The sequence below is a fragment of the Oncorhynchus nerka genome, linkage group LG5 (genome assembly GCF_034236695.1).
Source record: "Oncorhynchus nerka isolate Pitt River linkage group LG5, Oner_Uvic_2.0, whole genome shotgun sequence".
Classification (NCBI taxonomy): Eukaryota; Metazoa; Chordata; class Actinopteri; order Salmoniformes; family Salmonidae; genus Oncorhynchus; species Oncorhynchus nerka.
Window position 1 is genome coordinate 18,429,060 of NC_088400.1, and position 26,882 is coordinate 18,455,941.

Below are 26,882 nucleotides of genomic sequence, written 5' to 3' on the forward strand. Positions count from 1 at the left end.
AGACCCAACACAACTAGACAGGACAGAGACCCAACACAACTAGACAGGACAGAGACCCAACACAACTAGACAGGACAGAGACCCAACACAACTAGACAGAACATAGACCCAACACAACTAGACAGAACGGAGACCCAAGCCAACTAGACAGAACATAAACCCAACACAACTAGACAGGACAGAGACCCAACACAACTAGACAGAACATAGACCCAACACAACTAGACAGAACGGAGACCCAAGCCAACTAGACAGAACATAAACCCAGCACAACTAGACAGGACAGAGACCCAACACAACTAGACAGAACGGAGACCCAACACAACTAGACAGAACATAAACCCAACACAACTAGACAGAACATAAACCCAACACAACTTGACAGGACAGAGACCCAACACAACTAGACAGAACATAAACCCAACACAACTAGACAGGACAGAGACCCAACACAACTAGACAGAACAGAGACCCAACACAACTAGACAGGACAGAGACCCAACACAACTAGACAGGACAGAGACCCAACACAACCATACAGGACAGAGACCCAACACAACCATACAGAACAGAGACCCAACACAACTAGACAGGACAGAGACCCAACACAACTAGACAGAACATAGACCCAACACAACTAGACAGAACAGAGACCCAGCACAACTAGACAGGACAGAGACCCAACACAACTAGACAGGACAGAGACCCAACACAACTAGACAGAACAGAGACCCAACACAACTAGACAGGACAGAGACCCAACACAACTAGACAGAACAGAGACCCAACACAACTAGACAAAACAGAGACCCAACACAACTAGACAGGACAGAGACCCAACACAACCATACAGAACAGAGACCCCACACAACTAGACAGAGCAGACCCAACACAACTAGACAGAACATAAACCCAACACAACTAGATAGGACAGAGACCCAACACAACTAGACAGAACATAGACCCAACACAACTAGATAGGACAGAGACCCAACACAACTAGACAGAACATAGACCCAACACAACTAGATAGGACAGAGACCCAACACAACTAGACAGAACAGAGACCCAACACAACTAGACAAAACAGAGACCCAACACAACTAGACAGGACAGAGACCCAACACAACCATACAGAACAGAGACCCCACACAACTAGACAGAGCAGAGACCCAACACAACTAGACAGAACATAAACCCAACACAACTAGATAGGACAGAGACCCAACACAACTAGACAGAACATAGACCCAACACCACTAGATAGGACAGAGACCCAACACAACTAGACAGAACATAGACAGAAACGAAAAGTCAGACAGACAGAGAGACAGAAACGAAAAGGAAGTCAGACAGACAGAGAGACAGACAGAGAGACATAAACGAAAAGGAAGTCAGACAGACAGAGAGTCAGACAGACAGAGTACAGGGAGAGTTAAGAGAAACACCAGGATTGATAGGGTTGTACTTTTCTCTGTTCTGTCCTATAAAGATGATAAAAACATCTCTTGGGAATTCAATCAGACACAATAACACACACACGTCACACTCACTGTATGAAGACAGAATGTGTGGTGCATTTTTCCTGGAAGCAGCCATCACATTAACATGGCATCGATTTACACCAGGCCTGGATATGTCTCAAATACACGCGCGTGCACACACACACACACACACACACACCATGCATGTGTGTACACACGTATGAAAAATCAAATCAAATGTATTTATATAGCCCTTCGTACATCAGCTGATATCTCAAAGTGCTGTACAGGAACCCAGCCTAAAACCCCAAACAGCAAGCAATGCAGGTGTAGAAGCACGCACACACACACTTTCTCTCTCCCCGGGCCTGTACATATCTGGTAGAGTGGGTGGGTAGAAGGCCGTCAATGAAAGCTGCCTCTCTGTTTAAACTGAATAAATTACACTGCTTATCTCACTCAGATCAATACTACATAACCAGTGGACAAAATCATTGTTTGTGACAAAAGACGGCATGATCGCAAAACGCCTGTGTGCAGGTCTAAGAAAGACTGACTGACTGTTTGTGTGCAGGTCTAAGAAAGACTGACTGACTGTTTGTGTGCAGGTCTAAGAAAGACTGACTGACTGTTTGTGTGCAGGTCTAAGAAAGACTGACTGACTGTTTGTGTGCAGGTCTAAGAAAGACTGACTGACTGTTTGTGTGCAGGTCTAAGAAAGACTGACTGTTTGTGTGCAGGTCTAAGAAAGACTGACTGTTTGTGTGCAGGTCTAAGAAAGACTGACTGACTGTGTTTGTTGGTGTGCAGGTCTAAGAAAGACTGACTGACTGTTTGTGTGCAGGTCTCAGAAAGACTGACTGTTTGTGTGCAGGTCTAAGACTGACTGACTGTTTGTGTGCAGGTCTAAGAAAGACTGACTGTTTGTGTGCAGGTCTAAGAAAGACTGACTGACTGTTTGTGTGCAGGTCTAAGACTGACTGACTGTTTGTGTGCAGGTCTAAGAAAGACTGACTGACTGTTTGTGTGCAGGTCTAAGAAAGACTGACTGACTGTTTGTGTGCAGGTCTAAGAAAGACTGACTGTTTGTGTGCAGGTCTAAGAAAGACTGACTGACTGTTTGTGTGCAGGTCTAAGACTGACTGACTGTTTGTGTGCAGGTCTAAGAAAGACTGACTGACTGTTTGTGTGCAGGTCTAAGAAAGACTGACTGACTGTTTGTGTGCAGGTCTAAGAAAGACTGACTGACTGTTTGTGTGCAGGTCTAAGAAAGACTGACTGACTGTTTGTGTGCAGGTCTAAGAAAGACTGACTGACTGTTTGTGTGCATGTCTAAGAAAGACTGACTGACGAGAAGAGAATGGTACTCCTGACTCGTGCTACACACCAAGGACTAGCTGCCAACGATACTACACTCATTTGACAGATAGAGAAAAAGACAGAGAAAGAGAGAGTTACCAATTGTTCTGTTGCGTTGACTACTGTATCTTGATTTTTTTTTAATGATGATAATGTTGTTAATGTATCATTCAACTTCCAAAGTACACTTTGGCAATATGTACATTATTACATCATGCCAATAAAGTAATTTGAAATTAAAATTGAGAGAGAGAGCGAGAGAGACAGAGAGAGAGAGACCGAAAGAGAGAGAGAGACAGAGAGAGAGAGAGAGAGAGAGAGAGAGAGAGAGAGAGACCCGCCAACCACACAAACCCTGAGCCCAACTACTCTTTCTCTCTCTGAGTAGGGGGTATATGTCACAATGAAGGATGGATGAACAAAATATAGGGACTCCCAGAAAAAGATATTTAAAAATAGAAAACCACCTTTCTTCTGACAACTCTACCCTCTCCTCTTTCTCTTTCCTCTCTCTCCTTAACCTCTGACTGTATTCCATCTATCTCTCCACTGTTCACTAGTTGCCATCTGTTAATATCACTCTCCTCTCATCCTCCCTCTCTCCCTCCCTCCCTTCCTCCCTCTCTCCCTCCCTTCCTCCCCCGCTCCCTCCCTCTCTCCCTCCCTTCCTCCCTCTCTCCCTCCCAGCCTCTCACTCCCACATGGACCCAAGAATAGGAGTGTTTCTCAATATGCATACTACCATGCTCCACACTCCCATACTGAGAGTGCATTCTCTTGAGGACATTCTTGTGAGGACGAGAGTGTGGAGAATGCATACAACACATTACAATTCAGAAGCCTCCCATGTTACTGCATTACACCATGTCGGCTGCTCATCTATGCTGGACTTTCCTGGATCACGACTACTCTCTGTAAGTAATGTCAAACATTTGTAGATCTGATTTAGTTTAATTCATATAAGACTGGTGTTCACATTATATCAATTAGCTTGCAAAATATTTAACAAAACGTTAACATTAGCATAGATAAGGAGCCACATGTCTGCTAGCAGAAGATAACCAGGATCCATGGTTATTTAGTAGTGCTTAGCGATAAGTGCTGTTGAAACTTAATCAGGCAAGTCAATTAAGAACAAATTGTTATTTACAATGACAGACTACCGGGGAACAGTGGGTTACCTGCCTTGTTCAGGGGCAGAACAATATATTTGTTTTACCTTGTCAGCTCAGAGACTCGATCCAGCAACCTTTCGGTAACTGGCCCAATGCCGCCCCAAAGGGAAGGTAACTGGCCCAATGCCGCCCCAAAGGGAAGGTAACTGGCCCAATGCCTCCCCAAAGGGAAGGTAACTGGCCCAATGCCGCCCCAAAGGGAAGGTAACTGGCCCAATGCCGCCCCAAAGGGAAGGTAACTGGCCCAAAGGGAAGGTGGCCCAATGCCCCAAAGGGAAGGTAACTGGCCCAATGCCGCCCCAAAGGGAAGGTAACTGGCCCAATGCCTCCCCAAAGGGAAGGTAACTGGCCCAATGCCGCCCCAAAGGGAAGGTAACTGGCCCAATGCTGCCCCAAAGGGAAGGTAACTGGCCCAATGCTGCCCCAAAGGGAAGGTAACTGGCCCAATGCCTCCCCAAAGGGAAGGTAACTGGCCCAATGCCGCCCCAAAGGGAAGGTAACTGGCCCAATGCCGCCCCAAAGGGAAGGTAACTGGCCCAATGCCTCCCCAAAGGGAAGGTAACTGGCCCAATGCCGCCCCAAAGGGAAGGTAACTGGCCCAATGCCACCCCAAAGGGAAGGTAACTGGCCCAATGCCGCCCCAAAGGGAAGGTAACTGGCCCAATGCCTCCCCAAAGGGAAGGTAACTGGCCCAATGCCGCCCCAAAGGGAAGGTAACTGGCCCAATGCCGCCCCAAAGGGAAGGTAACTGGCCCAATGCCTAACTGGCCCAATGCCGCCCCAAAGGAAAGGTAACTGGCCCAATGCCACCCCAAAGGGAAGGTAACTGGCCCAAAAGGGAAGGTGCCTCCCCATCTGGCCCAATGCCGCCCCAAAGGGAAGGTAACTGGCCCAATGCCACCCCAAAGGGAAGGTAACTGGCCCAATGCCGCCCCAAAGGGAAGGTAACTGGCCCAATGCCTCCCCAAAGGGAAGGTAACTGGCCCAATGCCGCCCCAAAGGGAAGGTAACTTTTTAGATCGATTTTTACTATATTAAATGCACTATGCATTATGTGGGTTGAAATGCTGTAACAACACGGAACAAAACAATTAATACAAGCCTCGTGATGTTAGTGACTGCCTGTTACTGCTACTCCCTTAACCATCAGCAATCTAGATTCTTCAGGTCTTAGCGATTTTCAGCCAATCTCCGACCTTCCATTATTCAGCAAAATTCTGGAGAAATTGGTGTTCAAACAGCTAAATCATTTTTTGAGTACTGCATTTAAAAACATCTGGTTTTCATGCCCACCACAGCCCAGAGTCAGCCTTAGTTGAAGTGATAAATGATCTTAGAGCCAACACAGATGCCAAACAGCTCTCTGTCATTGATTACTCATTGATTTAAGTGCTGCATCTGACACTGTTGACCATGATGTCCTTCTGGACAAACTGGAGAGGTGGGTTGGCATCTCTGGTCCAGGCTGATACAGGAAGACTCATCTATGCTTTTATAACAAGCAGAACGTCAATGGCAAAACATTCAGAATACTGCAGCACGGGTACTGACCAAGACCAGACAGAGAGCACACAATACACAGGTTTTAATGTCTCTGCACTGGCTGCCTGCGTTTTAGAATACATTTTAAGATTCTTCTATTGGTTTTTAAATCAATCCACGATAGTGCACATGTCAGAAATGCTTTTAAGTTCTGTACCCAGTATGTCTCTCAGGTTCTCTGGCACTGACCTTTTAACTATCCCAAAGCTCAGGACCAAGAGTCATGGAGAGACATTCTTTAGTTACTATGTCAGTGTAGGTGTCTCTGTCTGTCAGTGTAGGTGTCTCTGTCTGTCAGTGTAGGTGTCTCTGTCTGTCAGTGTAGGCGTCTCTGTCTGTCAGTGTAGGTGTCTCTGTCTGTCAGTGTAGGTGTCTCTGTCTGTCAGTGTAGGTGTCTCTGTCTGTCAGTGTAGGTGTCTCTGTCTGTCAGTGTAGGTGTCTCTGTCTGTCAGTGTAGGTGTCTCTGTCTGTCAGTGTAGGCGTCTCTGTCTGTCAGTGTAGGCGTCTCTGTCTGTCAGTGTAGGCGTCTCTGTCTGTCAGTGTAGGCGTCTCTGTCTGTCAGTGTAGGTGTCTCTGTATGTCAGTGTAGGTATCTCTGTCTGTCAGTGTAGGCGTCTCTGTCTGTCAGTGTAGGTGTCTCTGTCTGTCTGTCAGTGTAGGCGTCTCTGTCTGTCAGTGTAGGCGTCTCTGTCTGTCAGTGTAGGTGTCTCTGTCTGTCAGTGTAGGTATCTCTGTCTGTCAGTGTAGGTGTCTCTGTCTGTCAGTGTAGGCGTCTCTGTCTGTCAGTGTAGGCGTCTCTGTCTGTCAGTGCAGGTGTCTCTGTCTGTCAGTGTAGGTGTCTCTGTCTGTCAGTGTAGGTATCTCTGTATGTCAGTGTAGGTGTCTCTGTCTGTCAGTGTAGGCGTCTCTGTCTGTCAGTGTAGGCGTCTCTGTCTGTCAGTGTAGGTGTCTCTGTATGTCAGTGTAGGTGTCTCTGTCTGTCAGTGTAGGTGTCTCTGTCTGTCAGTGTAGGTGTCTCTGTCTGTCAGTGTAGGTGTCTCTGTCTGTCAGTGTAGGTGTCTCTGTATGTCAGTGTAGGTGTCTCTTGTGGGTCTTCTCAATGACTACAGTTGATCAGTTGTGGTTTGCTGATATTATCAACAGTCAGCACCGGTCGCCAACCTTCAGATTTTATTTTTGGAAGTGAAAGTCGGGAGACGAGAGATGTGCGTCCCTCAGTCACCTCAGCACAATTATGCCCTGCAACACTATTCACTCAATATAGCTAGCAAGCTAGTTTAATAGGCAAAAAATACCTAAAAGTAATGTTGTGCAAGGTGACCAGCTAGCTGTCAATTCAATTTGTCATGGCTAGCTAGCTAGCCAGTTAGCCCTAATGCAATCTACACACATTACAGTGGTTATTGTAGGCAGATAAACATGCAAAAATTAACACACTGTACACTAAACAAAAATAGAAACGCAATATATGAAGTGTTGGTCCCATGTTTCATGAACTGACATGAAAGATCCCTGGAATGTTCCATACGCACAACAATAATATTTCTCTGAACTGATGTGAACAAATTTGTGTATATCCCTATTAGTAATAATTTCTTCTTTGCCAAGATAATCCATTCACCTGACAGGGTGTAACGCTCCGGGTGTCGTGGGTGTGGAGTCAGACGCAGGAAACAGAGAGATCAATAATGTGCTATTTAATGCACTCACAAAACACTGGGTGCTCAAAACCAAATGCCCCAAACACGGAGGACGAAAACAGTCCAGCAGAATACACGACCAGGAACAAACACAGGGGACGAAAACAGTCCAGCAGAATACACGACCAGGAACAAACACAGGGGACGAAAACAGTCCAGCAGAATACACGACCAGGAACAAACACGAGGGACGAAAACAGTCCAGCAGAATACACGACCAGGAACAAACACGAGGGACGAAAACAGTCCAGCAGAATACACGACCAGGAACAAACACGAGGGACGAAAATAGTACAGCAGAATACACGACCAGGAACAAACACAGGGGACGAAAACAGTACAGCAGAATACACGACCAGGAACAAACACAGGGGACGAAAACAGTACAGCAGAATACACGACCAGGAACAAACACGGGGGACGAAAACAGTCCAGCAGAATACACGACCAGGAACAAACACGGGGGACGAAAACAGTCCAGCAGAATACACGACCAGTAACAAACACAGGGGACGAAAACAGTACAGCAGAATACACGACCAGGAACAAACACGAGGGACGAAAACAGTCCAGCAGAATACATGACCAGGAACAAACACAGGGGACGAAAACAGTACAGCAGAATACACGACCAGGAACAAACACGACGAAAACAGTACAGCAGAATACAACCAGGAACAAACACAGGGACGAAAACAGTACAGCAGAATACGACCACAAACACAGGGACGAAAACAGTACAGACAGGAACAAACACAGGGACGAAAACAGTACAGCAGAATACCGACCAGGAACAAACAGGAAGCAGAATACACAAACACGGGGGACGAAAACAGTCCAGCAGAATACACGACCAGGAACAAACACGGGGGACGAAAACAGTCCAGCAGAATACACGACCAGTAACAAACACAGGGGACGAAAACAGTACAGCAGAATACACGACCAGGAACAAACACAGGGGACGAAAACAGTACAGCAGAATACACGACCAGGAACAAACACAGGGGACGAAAACAGTCAAACAGCAGTCCAGCAGAATACACCAGGAACAAACAGGAACAAAATACACGGAACAAACACAGGGGACGAAAACAGTCCAGCAGAATACACGACCAGTAACAAACACAGGGGACGAAAACAGTACAGCAGAATACACGACCAGGAACAAACACAGGGGACGAAAACAGTCCAGCAGAATACACGACCAGGAACAAACACAAGGGACGAAAACAGTACAGCAGAATACACGACCAGGAACAAACACAGGGGACGAAAACAGTCCAGCAGGGACGAAAACAGTCCAGCAGAATACACGACCAGGAACAAACACAAGGGACGAAAACAGTACAGCAGAATACACGACCAGGAACAAACACAGGGGACGAAAACAGTCCAGCAGAATACACGACCAGGAACAAGCACAGGGGACGAAAACAGTACAGCAGAATACACGACCAGGAACAAACACGGGGGACGAAAACAGTACAGCAGAATACACGACCAGGAACAAACACGGTTTCCACGTCAGCTCCCGACGTCCTCAGAAATGGATGGACGTGGAACACTGACTTGTATCATGGTTGACCTGGCTGGTGTGTGTGTGAACATTTGCATACACCTGTGTGTGTGTGTGTTGATTCCAATCTCTATATTACCTCAATTCCTTCATTGTAATCTCTAGAACAACCTATTCTTTGTCTCGACTCCGCATAACAAATTCACTACTTTCATAACAATGAATAAAATCCCTCTGGACCACTCACTATTCAACCCTCATCCCCTGTGTAATTCAAACGTGTCATGTGGAGCTGAAGAATCATATTTACAAACGATCTCTCTCTCATCTGATGTCTGAGTCCAGGCTGTTTGATTTCTCTGAATCTTGAATCAATCAGGATGTAGACATGTATACATTATTCAACAGATATACACACTTCTATTACAACCCACCACTTTCATTTCCTTAATGGACGTGAGAGGCATTCGAGACTGACAGTGTTTGGTGTATGTATGTGTTTATGTGTGTGTGTGTGTGTGAGAGAGAGATTTGGAGATGAAAGGGACATTCTGCTCCAACACAACACACACACACACACACCCACACACACACCTTAACAACAAAGGATAAGTTGAACCATTTTAATCCACTTGTTGCAGCCATGCTAGTGTGATAGACTTGATCTCAAACACACACACTACTACTGCTATCCTCACTGTGTGTGTGTGTGTGTGTGTGTGTGTGTGTGTGTCTTTGTGTGTGTGTGTGTGTGCATTTCAGTGTCTAAGTCTGTGTAGGAGCATAAGTCTCTCTGTCGTTGTTTTGGCAAGTAAATCAGAGGGAGTGTGTGTGTGTGTGTGTGTGTGTGTGTGTGTGTGTAGCATGAAGGGGAGACTCAGCTCTGAGACGTTTGATGTAGAAAAACGGCGTCTGCTGACAGACTGCCAAACCCTCTATCACCAGCCCAACACATGGCCCGGCCCGCACACTGTGTGTGTATACGTGTGTGTGTGTGTAAATGTGTGTGAGTGTGTTGTGTATTTTGTGTTGTGTGTGTTGTGTTGTGTGTGTATGAGTACAAGTATTATTGTCTGACCCTGCAGAATTAACACACACACACACACACACATACACACACACCACCAATCTCTCAGTCACTTTAATAATGCCACTTTAATAATGTTTACATATCTTACATTACTCATCTCATATGTGTATACTGTATTTTATAACATCTATTGCAACTTGCCTATGCCGCTCTGTCATTGCTCTTCCAAATATGCATATGTATATATTCTTATTCCTTTACTTAGATTTGTGTGTATTAGGTAGTTGTTGTGGAATTGTTAGATTACATGTTAGATAGTACTGCACTGTCAGAACTAGAAGCACAAGCATTTCGCTACATTTCGCATGTGTATGTGACCAATAAAATTTGATTTGATTTGAGTGGGTTCTTAACACTCAGAGTCAAGCACACTCAGGAGTAATTACCTTCTCTACAGTGTGTGTGTGTGTGTTATATATAATAAGACTGTGTAATGTCTCTCATTCAGTATGTCTCTGGTTCTGAGGTGGGTGGAGAGACAAAGGGTCAGATCTCTCTCTCTCTCTGACAACTGACAGAAAAGTGTGAAGAAAAGAGAAGGGAAGAGATCTGGGCATACAGAACATAATGGCGACATGCTGAAAGAAATAAGGCTAGTGTCTTTGCTGCAAGGTTACTGTAGTACAATCTATGAGGAGGCGGGACTTCTAGAGGGGTTAGAGGTCAAGACAGGATTACTTCTGATTGGCTAATTCATTTTTAATGAGTTCAGAGGGCTGATCAGTGATAGGGTTGACTGGATCATAGTTTTGATTAGAGACAGGGGTGCTGCCTGCACAGTAGTGAATTACTCAGGTGGGGAAAGAGGGACAGGGGACGAAGCCTATAGTGGACTCATTGATACAGTAAGGGTAACTGAATTAACTATTGATCTGATGTTGGGGGACAGGAGCTAGTGGACTGACCCATTTATTAGTTATAGGGGTGACTGGATTATACTATTGATTTGGTAGAAGAGGGGTGGATGGAGTTGTCTAGACTCGATAGTGTCATCAGTAGCGGGGTGGGGGGGGGGGGGGGGTCTGCTGCCTAGTGGCTCATTGATCAATGTCACAGTGGCATCATGCCTGCCTCTAAAATGGCACCCTTTCCCCTAAATAGTGCACTACTTTATATGGAATAAGGTGCCATTTGGGATGTGTCCATGATGTCACCATATCAGGGTCTCAGAGGTCTGGAGAGGCTAGTGTCCTTCTCTCTCTAAGTTCTCAGAGGTCTGGAGTGGCTAGTGTCCTTCTCTCTCCAAGGGTTCAGTGGTCTGGAGTGGCTAGTGTCCTTCTCTCTCTAAGGGCTTTGGATTGTAGCCAAGACTGAGGACCACCAATTGGGCTATGAACCTTAAATCAATTTGGTGTCAATATGCAAGTTGAAGAGAGGGGCTGAGAGAAAAAGAGAGCAAGAGAGAGAGATCGTTTTTGTGTTTACTGTGCTATCTGATCAATATTTAGCTATGCAGCTCAGAGGGTTTGTGGGAGATTTGGGACAAAAGCTAAAATGGCTACATAATAGAGATCTCATCAGACACATCGGGAGCCAGCTATCTGAATCAGAACATTTTAAACTAGCAAGTATTAAGTGACAAACTAAAAAGGACTCGCTCAGGGGTTGGATTTAATAGAGATGTATCTCCCTCTCCATTTGTTCATCTGTTATTGTTCAACCCCTGTTTGACTCAATCTGGCTCACAAACCCAGTCTATTAGTGGTAGTATTGAGTGGGACAGAGAGTGGCTGAATATAAATAGCTTGGTTTTCTGCTGAATTATGTAATAAGAGACTTCTGATACATCCATACATTGACTGGAGATGGGCCTGTGTAGGGTTGACTGGAGCTGGGACTGGATAGGACTGACTGGAGCTGGTTATGGAAAGGGTTGACAGGAGCTGGGTATGGAAAGGGTTGAATGTGAGGGCCTGTGTAGGGTTGACTGGAGTTGGGACTGGATAGGACTGACTGGAGCTGTTCCTGGAAAGGGTTGACTGGAGCTGGGTATGGAAAGGGTTGACTGGAGCTGGGTATGGAAAGGGTTGACTGGAGCTGGGTATGGAAAGGGTTGACTGTGAGGGCCTGTGAGGGTTGACTAGAGTTGGGACAGGATAGGACTGACTGGAGCTGTTCCTGGAAAGGGTTGACTGGAGCTGGGCCTGGAAAGGGTTGACTGTGAGGGCCTGGAAAGGGTTGACTGGAGCTGGGCTTGGATAGGACTGACTGGAGCTGGGCATGGATAGGACTGACTGGAGCTGGGCAGGACTAGGACTGACTAGAGCTGGGCATGGGTAGGACTGACTGGAGCTGGGCATGGATAGGACTGACTAGAGCTGGGCCTGGGTAGGACTGACTGGAGCTGGGCCTGGGTAGGACTGACTGGAGCTGGGCTTGGATAGGACTGACTAGAGCTGGGCCTGGATAGGACTGACTGGAGCTGGGCATGGATAGGACTGACTGGAGCTGGGCATGGATAGGGCTGACTGGAGCTGGGCATGGATAGGACTGACTGGAGCTGGGTCTGGGTAGGACTGACTGGAGCTGGGTCTGGGTAGGTTTGCAAAGGGAGGGATTGTAACCGGTAACCTTTGAAATGTACCAGTTATCTACCAGCATTTTTTAAATTTCAAGGATTTCAGGGAATTTTCATAACGTGCAAAATATGTATACTGTATATTAAAAAAATATTGATTTTAGATGAGAAATACAGACTGAAAGCTATAAAATAATCTCCTAAATATATGTAAATTACATCATTGTTAATTAGGCTATTTACCCCAGAAACACATGCTTTATAAAGATATAAATTACCAACGTTTTCATTTATTTCCGAAATTACCTGATGAAAACCAAAATCTATAACAACTCCAATAAGTTCTATACATTTCTGGGGGCAAACACTCACTCACTCACTCACTCACTCACTCACTCACTCACTCACTCACTCACTCACTCACTCACTCACTCACTCACTCACTCACTCACTCACTCACTCACTCACTCACTCACTCACTCACTCACTCACTCACTCACTCACTCACTCACTCACTCACCTCTGCAGACCCAGAAGTGTCCATGTGTAGCTGGGGGATTAATGTGATTCAGAGTTACTGTAAGCACTGGATATAAAGGGATTTCCTTATCATCAGACTTCAGAGTCAGACCTCTTTAGTGTGTTTTAGGATCGTGGGTGTGTGTGGTATTGATCTCCTATCCTCGTGGGGACCTGAAATCCCCCAAAGTCCCCACAAGGATAGTAAAACAACCCATGAGGACACATTGTAAGCTTCAGGGTTAGGTTTAGGGTTACAATTAGGGTTAAAGTTTAGGGTTAGTTTTAAGCTTACATTTAGGGGTTATGGTTGAGGTTAGGGTTACCATACCATAGGAGTAGAGATGGTTAGGGTTACCATACCATAGGAGTAGAGATGGTTAGGGTTACCATACCATAGGAGTAGAGATGGTTAGGGTAACCATACCATAGGAGTAGAGATCGTTAGGGTTACCATACCATAGGAGGAGAGAGAGTTAGGGTAACCATACCATAGGAGTAGAGATGGTTAGGGTTACCATACCATAGGAGTGGAGATGGTTAGGGTTACCATACCATAGGAGTAGAGATGGTTAGGGTAACCCTACCATAGGAGTAGAGATCGTTAGGGTTACCATACCATAGGAGTAGAGAGAGTTAGGGTAACCATACCATAGGAGAAGAGAGAGTTAAGGTTACCATACCATAGGAGTAGAGACGGTTAGGGTTACCATACCATAGGAGTAGAGAGGGTTAGGGTAACCATACCATAGGAGTAGAGATCGTTAGGGTTACCATACCATAGGAGTAGAGAGAGTTAGGGTAACCATACCATAGGAGAAGAGAGAGTTAAGGTTACCATACCATAGGAGTAGAGACGGTTAGGGTTACCATACCATAGGAGTAGATAGATGGTTAGGGTTACCATACCATAGGAGTAGAGAGAGTTAGGGTAACCATACCATAGGAGAAGAGAGAGTTAAGGCTACCATACCATAGGAGTAGAGACGGTTAGAGTTACCATACCATAGGAGTAGATAGATGGTTAGGGTTACCATACCATATGAGTAGAGATGGTTAGGGTTACCATACTATAGGAGTAGAGATGGTTAGGGTTACCATACCATAGGAGTAGAGAGGGTTAGGGTTACCATACCATAGGAGTAGAGATGGTTAGGGTTACCATACCATAGGAGTAGAGGTGGTTAGGGTTACCATACCATATGAGTAGAGAGGGTTAGGGTTACCATACCATATGAGTAGAGAGGGTTAGGGTTGCCATACCATAGGAGTAGAGAGATGGTTAGGGTTACCATACGCATAGAGATGGTTAGGGTTACCATACGTGTAGAGATGGTTAGGGTTACCATACCATATGAGTAGAGATGGTTAGGGATACCATACCATAGGAATAGAGAGAGTTAGGGTTACTATACCATAGGAGTAGAGAGGGAAATAATATGGGATTCTTCATAATTAGAGAGGACCCTCAGCCCCCCCAGTTCTTCTCTGTCCACCTCTCTTTCCCTCACCTCAGCTTCCCCCCCAGTTCGCCTCTGTCCCACTCTCCTCAGCCCCCCAGTTCTTCTCTGTCCCCCTCTCTTTCTCTCACCTCAGCTCACCCCCCCAGTTCGCCTCTGTTCCCTCTCTCCTTGTCTCCCCTCCTCCTCAGCCACGTCTAGCGGTGTTCCGATCGATGAGACAGAATGCCACATGGATCAATTTGGATTAGAACCCAGCCAGGGGCCAACATCACCTTTGCACACACACTCAAGCTTCTACTTCCACACACTTCCACACACACAGACACAGTGTCAGTGAGGGAAATAAAGATTGGTTGAAGCTTGGGGATTGGTCAGGGACGGGCCGCTGAGATTCATGCTAGGACGCTCTGTGATGTGTGACTCCCTAGATGGGCCAACCTCCTCCTTGACTGACACCTTGTGTGGTGGATGAGTCAGGATCAGCATCAGCCACTCATACCACCTGGCATTCTACATACGCACACACTCTGGTTCTCTGACTCAGTTGGTAGAGCATGGGGCTGGCAAAACCAGGAGAGTGGGTTCAATTCCTAATACTGGCGCCGGAGAAGAAGGTAGATGTTTTACGTGTCCCCAACCGATTGTGTTTATTTGAGTTTTTTGTAACATATTTTTTAAACTTATTTTGTACATAATGTGGTTACCATCTCTTATGACCGAAAATAACTTCTTGATATCAGGACTGCGATTGCTCACCACAGACTGGCAGAATCCTTTTTTCCTTTATCGATTCTGACGAGCCTGAGACGAACGATATACTGCTTTCTCAGGAACAGGCCCAGATCCCCATGATTCGCGTGAAGAGAAAGCAGAGAAAAAAGGGCGAATGGGTGGGCTGCCTTCTGAGAATTCGTAGGCGATAGAATAAACCCCCACTTTCTTCCATTCTGCTAGAGGCGAACATTTCAAACAATGTTTCTAATCCAACCTCAGGTACCCTAAAATGTAAATAATCGATACAATTTAAGATGGAATAAACTGCTTCCAATACTGGAGAAATACACAGCAAGCAGTCGTTCACGTGCACCAGAATCCTAGAGTCCTTCTGAGTGACACTTAGAAAGAATTACAACTACTTCTTCATTAGTCTTCATAGTCCTTCTGTTCACCTGATTTAGAATTCCTCACAATCAAATGTAGACCGCATTATCTACCAAGGGAATTCTCTTCGATTATAATCACAGCCGTATATATTCCCCCACAAGCAGACACATCGATGGCTCTGAACGAACTTTATTTGACTCTTTGCAAACTGGAATCCATATATCCGGAGGCTGCATTCATTGTAGCTGGGGATTTTAACAAGGCTAATCTGAAAACAAGACTCCTTAAATTTTATCAGCATATCGATTGCGCAACCAGGGCTGGAAAAACCTTGGATCATTGCTATTCCAACTTCCGCGACGCATATAAGGCCCTGCCCCGCCCTCCTTTCGGAAAAGCTGACCACGACTCCATTTTGTTGATCCCAGCCTACAGACAGAAACTAAAACAAGAAGCTCCTGCGCTGAGGTCTGTTCAACGCTGGTCCGACCAATCCGATTCCACACTCCAAGACTGCTTCCATCACGTGGACTGGGATATGTTCCGTATTGTGCGAGTTCATTAGAACGTGCGTTGAAGATGTCGTTCCCATAGCAACGATTAAAACATTCCCAAACCAGAAACCGTGGATTGATGGCAGCATTCGCGTGAAACTTAAAGCGCGAACCACTGCTTTTAATCAGGGCAAGGTGACTGGAAACATGACCGAATACAAACAGTGTAACCATTCCCTCCGCTAGGCAATCAAACAAGCTAAGCGTCAGTATAGAGACAAAGTAGAATCTCAATTCAACGGCTCAGACACAAGAGGTATGTGGCAGGGTCTACAGTCAATCACGGATTACAAAAAGAAAACCAGCACCGTCACGGACCAGGATGTCTTGCTCCCAGGCAGACTAAATAACTTTTTTGCCCGCTTTGAGGACAATACAGTGCCACTGACACTGCCCGCAACTAAAACATGCAGACTCTCCTTCACTGCTGCCGACGTGAGGAAAACATTTAAACGTGTCAACCCTCGCAAGGCTGCAGGCCCAGACGGCATCCCCAGCCGCGCCCTCGGAGCATGCGCAGACCAGCTGGCTGGTGTGTTCACGGACATATTCAATCAATCCCTATCCCAGTCGGTTGTTCCCACATGCTTCAAGAGGGCCACCATTGTTCCTGTTCCCAAGAAAGCTAAGGTAACTGAGCTAAACGACTACCGCCCTGTAGCACTCACTTCCGTCATCATTAAGTGCTTTGAGAGACTAGTCAAGGACCATATCACCTCCACCCTACCTGACACCCTAGACCCACTCCAATTTGCTTACCGCCCAAATAAGTCCACAGACGATGCAATCTCAACCACACTGCACACTGCCCTAACCCACAAGAGGAATACCTATGTGAGAATGCTGTTCATCGACTACAGCTCGGCATTTAACACCATAGTGCCCTCCAAGCTCGTCATCAAGCTCGAGACCCTGGGTCTCGACCCCGCCCTGTGCAACTGGGTACTGGACTTCCTGACGGGCCGCCCCCAGGTGGTGAGGGTAGGCAACAACATCTCCACCCCACTGATCCTCAACACTGGGGCCCCACAAGGGTGCGTTCTGAGCCCTCTCCTGTACTCCCTGTTCACCCACGACTGCGTGGCCACGCACGCCTCCAACTCAATCATAAAGTTTGCGGACGACACAACAGTGGTAGGCTTGATTACCAACAACGACGAGACGGCCTACAGGGAGGAGGTGAGGGCCCTCGGAGTGTGGTGTCAGGAAAATAACCTCACACTCAACGTCAACAAAACTAAGGAGATGATTGTGGACTTCAGGAAACAGCAGAGGGAACACCCCCCTATCCACATCGATGGAACAGTAGTGGAGAGGGTAGTAAGTTTTAACCTCTTACCTCTACCTGGGACGCTTGCGTCCCAACTAGAGCTCTGGAAATGCAAATGTGCTACGCTAAATGCTAATAGTATTAGTTAAAACTCAAAAGTTCATTAAAATACACATGCAGGGTATCAAATTAAAGCTACACTCGTTGTGAATCCAGGCAACAAGTCAGATTTTTAAAATGCTTTTCGGCGACAGCATGAGAAGCTATTATCTGATAGCATGCACCAATACACTACAACAGAAAAGCACAGCAGGGGACGTAAACAAAATAATTAGCATTTCGGCGTTACACAAACCGCACAATAAAATAGAAAACAGTCATTACCTTTCACCATCTTCTTTGTTGGCACTCCTAGATGTCCCATAAACACTATTGGGTCTTTATTTCGATTAAATCGGGCCATATAAAGCCAAGATATCGTTATATGTAGACTGTGTGATAAACGAAAAAAACAGCGATTTCACAACGTAACGTCATTTTTTAAAATTCAAAAAGTAGACGATAAACTTTCACAAAACACTTCGAAATACGTTTGTAATGCTACTTTAGGTATTAGTAAACGTTAATAAGCGATAAAATTCATCCGTAGGCGATATACATATCATTAGCTGTCGTCTTGGAAACAATTTCAGGAGAGAGCTCTTCCGGAATGATCTGGGCGGAGACCGGAGGTACGTCGTGCCCCTCTTTCGGTTCAACCAAGAATCAAAGAGGATTAAATTCACAAGATACTCGACTACATGGGGATGCTGTGGGAGTTGAATGCTCGGTCTTATCTAATTCGGCTCACTGTTAACAATTGCTGGAAGTGGCGCAAGGATATTTATTTCCATTTTATGTGATCAGTTTTCCTGCGCTTTCCGATGTAACGCACGTTATGTAATAGCCACAGTCGTGATTTAACCAGTTTTAAAAACGTCCGAGGGTTTCCTATACACACATTCTAACCATATGAACGTACTATATTCCTGGCATGAGTAGCAGGGCGCTGAAATGTTGCGCGATTTTTAACAAAATGTTCAAAAAAGTAGAGGGTAGGAGCAAGAAGTTCCTCGGCGTACACATCACAGACAAACTGAATTGGTCCACCCACACAGACAGCATTGTGAAGACCTCAGGAGGCTGAAGAAATTTGGCTTGTCACCAAAAGCACTCACAAACTTCTACAGATGCACAATCAAGAGCATCCTGGCGGGCTGTATCACCGCCTGGTACGGCAAATGCTCCGCCCACAACCGTAAGGCTCTCCAGAGGGTAGTGAGGTCTGCACAACGCATCACCGGGGGCAAACTACCTGCCCTCCAGGACACCTACACCACCCGATGTCACAGGAAGGCCATAAAGATCATCAAGGACAGCAACCACCCGAGCCACTGCCTGTTCACCCCGCTATCATCCAGAAGGCGAGGTCAGTACAGGTGCATCAAAGCTGGGACCGAGAGACTGAAAAACAGCTTCTATCTCAAGGCCATCAGACTGTTAAACAGCCACCACTAACATTGAGTGGCTGCTGCCAACACACTGACTCAACTCCAGCCACTTTAATAATGGGAATTGATGGGAAATGATGTCAAATATATCACTAGCCACTTTAAACAATGCTACCTAATATAATGTTTACATACCCTACATTATTCATCTCATATGTATACGTATATACTGTACTCTATATCATCTACTGCATCCTTATGTAATACATGTATCACTAGCCACTTTAACTATGCCACTTTGTTTACATACTCATCTCATATGTATATACTGCACTCAATACCATCTACTGTATCTTGCCTATGCCGCTCTGTACCATCACTCATTCATATATCTTTATGTACATATTCTTTTTCCCCTTACACTTGTGTCTATAAGGTAGTAGTTTTGGAATTGTTAGCTAGATTACTTGTTGGTTATTACTGCATTGTCGGAACTAGAAGCACAATCATTTCGCTACACTCGCACTAACATCTGCTAACCATGTGTATGTGACAAATAAAATGTTATTTTATTTTATTTTACAAAGAAAAAACATCAAACAAGTTCTAAAGACTGTTGACATCTAGTGGAAGCCATAGGAACTGGTCCTAATAATTCGGCTTTCCCATAGAAAAGCATTGGAAAGTCAAATGACCTTAAAAAATAATTTTCCTGGATGGATTGTCCTCGGGGTTTTGCCTGCCAAATCAGTTCTGTTATACTCACAGACATTATTTTAACAGTTTTAGAGACTTTACAGTGTTTCCCATCCAATACTACCATGCATATTATTATTGGTGTCCTTTATTAGTGGTTTCTTTGCAGCAATTTGACCATGAAGGCCTGATTCACGAAGTCTCCTCTGAACAATTGATGTAGACATGTGTATGTTACTTGAACTCTGTGAAACATTTATTTGGGCTACAATCTGAGGTGCAGTTAACGCAACTGGACTTGTCCTCTGCAGCAGTGGTAACTCTGGGTCTTTCATTCCTGTGGCGGTCCTCATGAGAGCCAGTTTCATCATAGCGCTTGATGGTTTTTGCAAAAGCACATGAAGGAACTTTCAAAGTTCTTGAAATTTTCCAAATTGACTGACCTTCATGTATTAGGGTAATGATGGAATGTCGTTTCTCTTTGCTTATTTGAGCTGTTCGTGCCATAATATGGACTTGGTCTTTTACCAAATAGGCCTATCTTCTGTATACCACCCTTACCTTGTCACAACACAACTGATTGGCTCAAACACATTAATTCCACAATTAACTTTTAACAAGGCACACATGTTAATTGAAATGCATTCCAGGTGTCATCAAGGCAAAGGGTGGCTGAGAGAATGCCAAGAGTGTGACTACCTCATGAAGCTGGTTGAGAGAATGCCAAGAGTGTGGAAAGCTGACATCAAGTCAAATCATGGTTACTTTGAATTATCTCAAATATAAAATATATTGTATTTGTGTAACACTTTTTGGTACCTACATAATTCCATGTGTTATTTCATAGTTTTGATGTCTTCACTATAATTTTACAATGTAGAAAATAGTAACAATTAAGCAAAACCCTTGAATGAGTAAGTGTGTCCAAACTTTTGACTGGTACTGTATGTTAGGGCCCAGTCCCCCTGTGGAGGTGGGTATCCCACAGTTCCTAGCGGGGGGCACAGAATATCCCTGACGCTCACACACTGGCACACTTTTTCGGTTCCTGTGTGATTCCATATGTGTAATTTTACAGTTTTGATGTCTTCACTATTATTCTACAATGTAGAACATAGTCATAGACTGTTCTCTCTGCGGTACCGGAGCGCCAAGTCTTGGTCCAGGAGGCTTCTAAACAGCTTCTACCCCCAAGCCTTAAGACTCCTGAACATCTAATCAAATGGATACCCAGACTACTTTCATCCACCTTCCACTCTTCTATGCTGCCGCTCCTCTCTGTTATTATCTATGCATAGTCACTTTAATAACTCTACCTACATGTACATATTACCTCAATTACCTCGACTAAACTGTACCCCCGCACATGGACTCTGTACCGGTACTGTCACGTCCTGACCATAGAAAGCCTATATTTTCCATGGTAGAGTAGGTCAGGGCGTGACTAGGGGTTTTAGTCTAGTTTATTATTTCTATGTGGGGTTCTAGGTTTAATTTTCTATGTTGGGGTTTGTGTATGATTCCCAATTAGAGGCAGCTGGTAATCGTTGTCTCTAATTGGGATCATACTTAAGTTTTTCCACCTGTGGGGTATGGGATATTGTTTGTTTGTGTGTAGTTGCCAGTTTGCACTGCATTAGGGCTGGAAGATATGGTCGAAATATCATATCAAGGTATAAATATAAAATAACAATACTGTAGGACAGTATTTGACTGTATATATATTTTTTTAGAATAAAAGTTCTACATTTGTGTTATGAGTAGTGCAGGACCCTAAGGTGGCAACACATACATTCTAAGTGATTTCAATCAGTCTTTTTCCATTCTGATTGTTTTATACTGTTCAATTCAATTTTCATACATTTCTGCATTTCCTGCACTCATTTGAAATCCTTTCCGCACTGCCTCATAGGGCTGCACGATATGTGAAAACAATTTATGCAATCTGCAGACAAGGTCTGTAGAGCAGATGGCATGACCTATGTCATTGTGTGGGATAATGTCAGGTTCCACCATGCTCAAATGGTGCAAGCATGGTTTCAGGCCCATTAACAATTTACCACCCTTACCCCCATACTCTTCTTTTCTTAACCCGATTGAGGAATTTTTATCCACATGGAGGTAGGAGGTATACGATAGGCGCCCTCACGAACAAGCCACCCTTCTCCAGGCCATGGATGACCCATGCAATGACATCACGGCAGACCAGTGTCAGGCCTGGATTCGCCAGAAGATTCTTCCCAAGATGTTTGGCTAATGAAAACATCCATTGTGATGTGGATGAGAACCTGTGGCCAAATCCACAAGACAGGGTTGATGGAAATCTAGAAGTACAGTAATCAAATGCCTTCTGGAACATGTGAAGTTTCATGTGCCTTAATATCAAACTTTCCATCTGTAAATACACATAAAATGTCCTTTGGTCTGGAGTCCAAATTGGAGATGTTTGGTTCCAAATGCTGTGTCTTTGTGAGACGCGGTGTAGGTGAACGGATGATCTCCGCATGTGTATTTCCCACCGTGAAGCATGGAGGAGGAGGTGTTATGGTGTTGGGGTGCGTTGCTGGTGACACTGTGATTTATTTAGAATTCAAGGCACACTTAACCAGCATGGTTACCACAGCATTCTGCAGCGATACGCCATCCCATCTGGTTTGGGCTTAGTGAGACTTTAATTTGTTTTTCAACAGGACAATGACCCAACACACCTCCAGGCTGTGTACGGGCTAATTGACTAAGAAGGAGAGTGATGGAGTACTGCATCAGAAAGCCTGGCCTTCACAATCACCTGACCTCAACCAAATTGAGATGGTTTGGGATGAGTCAGACTGCAGAGTGAAGGAAAAGCAGCCAAACAAGTGCTCAGCATATGTGGGAACTCCTTCAAGACCATTGGAAAAGCATTCCAGTTGAAGTTGGTTGAGAGAATGCCAAGAGTGTGCAAAGCTGTCATCAAAGCAAAGGGTGGCTATTTGAGGAATCTCAAATATAAAATATATTCTGATTTGTTTAACACTTTTTTGTTTACTACATAATTCCATATGTTATTTCATAGTTTTGATGTCTTCACTATAATTCTACAATGTATAAAATAGCAAAAATAAAGAAAAAGCAGGGTTCTAATACTTTGACCGGTAGTGTACATTCATAATTTAGTCAGAAAGTAGATTTCATTGCAAGTTAAAGCATACTGTTAGCTAGCTGACGATAGCTGGCTAGCTCGCTAGATAAAGTCACGTGTATATTCTGTGTAGTAATATTATTCATATCTCAGAGCCATTTGCATTGCTAGTTATAGTTCATTGTTTAGCTAGACTGGTAGGTTAGCTACCTGCAGATTCATGAATGGTAGTTACATTATGTTGGGATTATGGTTCATTGTTTAGCTAGACTGGTAGGTTAGATACCTGCAGATTCATGAATGGTAGTTACATTATGTTGGGATTATGGTTCATTGTTTAGCTAGCCTAATGGTGGTTACATTATGTTGGGATTATGGTTCATTGTTTAGCTAGCCTAATGGTAGTTACATTATGTTTGGGATTATGGTTCATTGTTTAGCTAGCCTAATGGTAGTTACATTATGTTTGGGATTATGGTTCATTGTTTAGCTAGACTAATGGTAGTTACATTATGTTTGGGATTATGGTTCATTGTTTAGCTAGCCTAATGGTGGTTACATTATGTTTGGGATTATGGTTCATTGTTTAGCTAGACTAATGGTAGTTACATTATGTTTGGGATTATGGTTCATTGTTTAGCTAGCCTAATGGTGGTTACATTATGTTTGGGATTATGGTTCATTGTTTAGCTAGCCTAATGGTAGTTACATTATGTTTGGGATTATGGTTCATTGTTTAGCTAGCCTAATGGTAGTTACATTATGTTTGGGATTATGGTTCATTGTTTAGCTAGCCTAATGGTAGTTACATTATGTTTGGGATTATGGTTCATTGTTTAGCTAGCCTAATGGTAGTTACATTATGTTTGGGATTATGGTTCATTGTTTAGCTAGCCTAATGGTGGTTACATTATGTTGGGATTATGGTTCATTGTTTAGCTAGCCTAATGGTGGTTACATTATGTTGGGATTATGGTTCATTGTTTAGCTAGCCTAATGGTAGTTACATTATGTTTGGGATTATGGTTCATTGTTTAGCTAGCCTAATGGTAGTTACATTATGTTGGGATTATGGTTCATTGTTTAGCTAGCCTAATGGTGGTTACATTATGTTGGGATTATGGTTCATTGTTTAGCTAGCCTAATGGTAGTTACATTATGTTGGGATTATGGTTCATTGTTTACCTAGCCTAATGGTGGTTACATTATGTTTGGGATTATGGTTCATTGTTTAGCTAGCCTAATGGTGGTTACATTATGTTTGGGATTATGGTTCATTGTTTAGCTAGGTAGGTTACATTATGTTGGGATTATGGTTCTAATGGTGGTTACATTATCTTTGGGATTATGGTTCATTGTTTAGCTAGCCTAATGGTGGTTACATTATGTTGGGATTATGGTTCATTGTTTAGCTAGCCTAATGGTAGTTACATTATGTTTGGGATTATGGTTCATTGTTTAGCTAGCCTAATGGTAGTTACATTATGTTGGGATTATGGTTCATTGTTTAGCTAGCCTAATGGTGGTTACATTATGTTGGAATTATGGTTCATTGTTTAGCTAGACTAATGGTGGTTACATTATGTTGGGATTATGGTTCATTGTTTAGCTAGCCTAATGGTAGTTACATTATGTTGGGATTATGGTTCATTGTTTAGCTAGACTAATGGTAGTTACATTATGTTGGGATTATGGTTCATTGTTTAGCTAGCCTAATGGTGGTTACATTATGTTGGGATTATGGTTCATTGTTTAGCTAGCCTAATGGTAGTTACATTATGTTGGGAGTATGGTTCATTGTTTAGCTAGCCTAATGGTGGTTACATTATGTTGGGATTATGGTTCATTGTTTAGCTAGCCTAATGGTGGTTACATTATGTTGGGAGTATGGTTCATTGTTTAGCTAGCCTAATGGTGGTTACATTATGTTGGGATTATGGTTCATTGTTTAGCTAGCCTAATGGTAGTTACATTATGTTTGGGATTATGGTTCATTGTTTAGCTAGCCTAATGGTAGTTACATTATGTTTGGGATTATGGTTCATTGTTTAGCTAGCCTAATGGTGGTTACATTATGTTGGGATTATGGTTCATTGTTTAGCTAGCCTAATGGTAGTTACATTATGTTGGGATTATGGTTCATTGTTTAGCTAGCCTAATGGTAGTTACATTATGTTGGGATTATGGTTCATTGTTTAGCTAGCCTAATGGTGGTTACATTATGTTTGGGATTATGGTTCATTGTTTAGCTAGCCTAATGGTGGTTACATTATGTTTGGGATTATGGTTCATTGTTTAGCTAGCCTAATGGTAGTTACATTATGTTGGGATTATGGTTCATTGTTTAGCTAGCCTGCACTATTGAAGTGACCATTTCACTGCACCGTTTACACTTACAACCCGTAAACTCATTTCTGTAATTGCAGCGCCATTAACTTGTAAATAATGATGAATACAAATGAGCTAAAGTGAAGACATTGTCAGCTATATGATATGGTCATTAATTTGAACTAGCTAGCCAGCTAATTTAACTTTAGCTAGCTTGCTAACAAGCTAAAAATTTACCAAAACATTGTTTAGAAAATCCCTTTAAGTTGCCTGGTTAGCTAGATTGACATATACTAAATACATGTTTAAACGGGTGTGTTTATTGGTGTTAAAATATACCAGTTATGCTATTTTGGACAACCAGGCTGCTGATGTCATGCAGCCTGTAGTTTTTGTGTTCACAGTTTTTCATAACGACAACGACAAGTTTGATGTCGGGCGACAGTAGAATATTCATGATGTCACAGCGACAACTAACGATAGACATATCGTATAAACCAGCCTTTGGTCTTGAAATCGTTGGTTGTTTAGTACATGGCCTCACATGTGAATCCTTAAAGAGATGGGTGGGGATAAGGCTTAAGAAGGTGTGAACAATGCTGAAGGGGTGTAGACAAATGAGAGCTCTACAGTAGGTTTACCAAAAACATTCAAAGGCGATTTTCACAAAAGTGGGTTACAAGTTTATCAACCCTCAAAGCAGAATTACTTTCCCATTGCTCTTCAACTGTAGTGTATGATATACCATTTACTAGCTTTGAGTCTACTTTTATCAAATAAAAAAAAAAACATTTAAAATGTTGATACATAAAACCAAATCGAGCCGGTCAGTCACATATTGTATAATAAAGTATACTGCCCAACCCTAATAGACACACACACACACACACACACACACACACACACACACACACACACACACACACACACACACACACACACACACACAAATAAGCTGTACTCAACGACAATCCTTCAAACAAGCTGCAATAGATTATCTGGATGAAGGAGAGAGGTCATCATGAAAACAATCAGATGGAGAGAGAAGACCACTCCGTTGTAGACACAGGCAAAAGCACAGACCCACACACACACACACACACACACACACACACACACACACACACACACATTCTCACACACACACACACACACACACACACACACACACACACACACACACACACACACACACACACACACACACACACACACACGCAACACACACACAGTGAGACTTACTGATGATACAGTCACTGTATGGGTCTTCATCCTCATCATCCTCCAGGTATGCTGGGGGAGGAGGAACGAAGGAAAGAAAAACAGAACAAAGAGAACAGAGAAACAGTAAGATGAGCATGCAGCATGCAGCAACGTGACAGTCAAAAAGACCAGACAGAAACACACACACACACACACAAACACACAAACACACACACACACACACACACACACACACACACACACACACACACACACACACACACACACACACACACACACACACACAACACACACACACACACACACACACACACACACACACACACACACACACAAACACAAACACACAAACACATACACACAAACACATACACACAAACACACACACACAAACACACGTACACACAAACACATACACACAAACACATGCACAAACACACACACACACACACACACACACACACACGAACACATACACACAAACACACAAACACAAACAAACACACATAAACACAAACACACAAACACACAAACACATACACACAAACACACAAACACAAACACACAAACACGTACACACAAACACACGCACACAAACACGGACTCACAAACACATACACACACACACACACACACACAAACACGTACACACACACACACACACACACACACACAAAGACATAAACACGTACACACAAACACACACATGTGCACAAACACACTTGT

At 43.9% G+C, this 26,882-nt stretch overlaps 1 protein-coding gene across 1 annotated transcript in view; it reads right to left on the bottom strand.

Moving 5' to 3' along the window:
* Positions 1 to 26,882, bottom strand: part of LOC115126950 (teneurin-2-like) — a 408,099-nt gene that overhangs the window by 286,009 nt on the left and 95,208 nt on the right. Inside the window, exon 4 of the mRNA XM_065018426.1 lies at positions 26,175 to 26,225. Within this exon, the coding sequence (XP_064874498.1) occupies positions 26,175 to 26,225 (51 nt within the window). The remainder of the gene's footprint in view (positions 1 to 26,174; positions 26,226 to 26,882) is intronic.